Source organism: Trichechus manatus, unplaced genomic scaffold (genome assembly GCF_000243295.1).
Source record: "Trichechus manatus latirostris isolate Lorelei unplaced genomic scaffold, TriManLat1.0 scaffold00270, whole genome shotgun sequence".
Classification (NCBI taxonomy): domain Eukaryota; kingdom Metazoa; phylum Chordata; class Mammalia; order Sirenia; family Trichechidae; genus Trichechus; species Trichechus manatus.
This window is the reverse complement of record NW_004444206.1, coordinates 2,074,144-2,075,465: the sequence shown is the minus strand read 5'-3', so window position 1 is coordinate 2,075,465 and position 1,322 is coordinate 2,074,144. Positions and strand designations below refer to the sequence as shown.

The 1,322-nt window shown below is 39.1% G+C and overlaps 1 protein-coding gene across 1 annotated transcript in view; it reads right to left on the bottom strand.

The window, feature by feature from the left end:
- Positions 1-1,322, bottom strand: part of SMAD9 (SMAD family member 9) — an 87,451-nt gene that overhangs the window by 46,822 nt on the left and 39,307 nt on the right. The window contains exon 4 of the mRNA XM_004389965.1: positions 92-313. Coding sequence (XP_004390022.1) covers positions 92-313 — 222 coding nt within the window. The remainder of the gene's footprint in view (positions 1-91; positions 314-1,322) is intronic.

Sequence of the window (1,322 nt, the reverse complement as noted above, 5' to 3'; positions counted from 1 at the left end):
TGTCTCTTACAGGTTGCACAGACATGGTGTGCTTCTATTTCCATATTTTAGCTCAGAAGAATATATAAAGGAATTACACATTTGCTTTTACCTTTTCCTATGTGTCTCCTGGTGTTTTCTATTGTTGAGTTTCTGTTTACGTTGGAAAGAAGTCCAAGACAGAATCTGTTGCGGTTATTTGAAGGGTCTGTGAATCCATCTATCAGCACACTTCGGGAGGAGGCCTGGAACGTCTCCCCGACTCGGTTGTTCAGTTCATAGTAGGCAACGGAACACCAGTGTTGTGGCTCCTCGTAGCACACTGGCCGGAACTCTGCAAGAAAATGAACCAGATGACACATTATGCCAGTCATACCTGCGCTTCACATTTCATGATTCCACCAGGAAACCTAGATCAGTGCTCTTAACCAGCAAGCTGGCTGCAAGACCAATTCTGTCGCTTTACAATCTTTTAAGACCCGTCACTTTAATGGAAGCTGTTTGTGATTAGCCATTTGGTTAGCACACCTGTGGGGCAGAGGCCATGGTCCTTGTTAATCTCCTTGGTTAGTTATTACTCGTGAGGAGTCTAGACAAAAGACGATATGAAGGATCAATATAAAGTTCATCACCCCTAAAGGAATACCAGCTAAAAGGAAGTTGGTATGTCATGTCATCTTTATATATGAACAATAGCAGCCAAACTGAATCCCTTTGGCAAAAAAAAAATTTTATCTAACAATTTAAAGAAAAAAATAATAATTCAGCTATGATAAAAAAGCAAACAAACAAACACTGAATTGGGCTTCAAATTATTTAAGAAACAGAAAAAAAAAAAGTTCCACGAAGAGGGCCTCGCAGTCTCCTCTGTGCTACATAAAGAATACCAAGTTGTTAACGGCATAGACATATTTTACAGAGAGCTGGATATTTCATCGGGCAACCCATGCATGTTATATTTTCACCCTAAAATTTCTAGAAATCAACCAAATTTCAAAGTTCTTTCTTTGCTTCCTACTCCCATCCTCTGCCTTTCCATTTATTATATTACCTTTATTCCCCTTGAATGTAATAATTCAACCAAGATAAATACAACTAGAGTCTGTTCCACATTAACAAAACCCATACGCTATGCACCAAAATAGAAACTCACAAAACGGATAAACTAGGGCTTGTTATTTGATTTACAGAAGGATCTTATAGCTAAAATTCACTCTAGGACACTCCGTTACACCCTCCCTACGCGAAGAATGATTCACAGACCTCTGTATCACCTTGTTAGGAATGCAGATTCTTGGATCCCAGCCCAAATCCACTAAATCAAAAGCTGCATTTATACACAA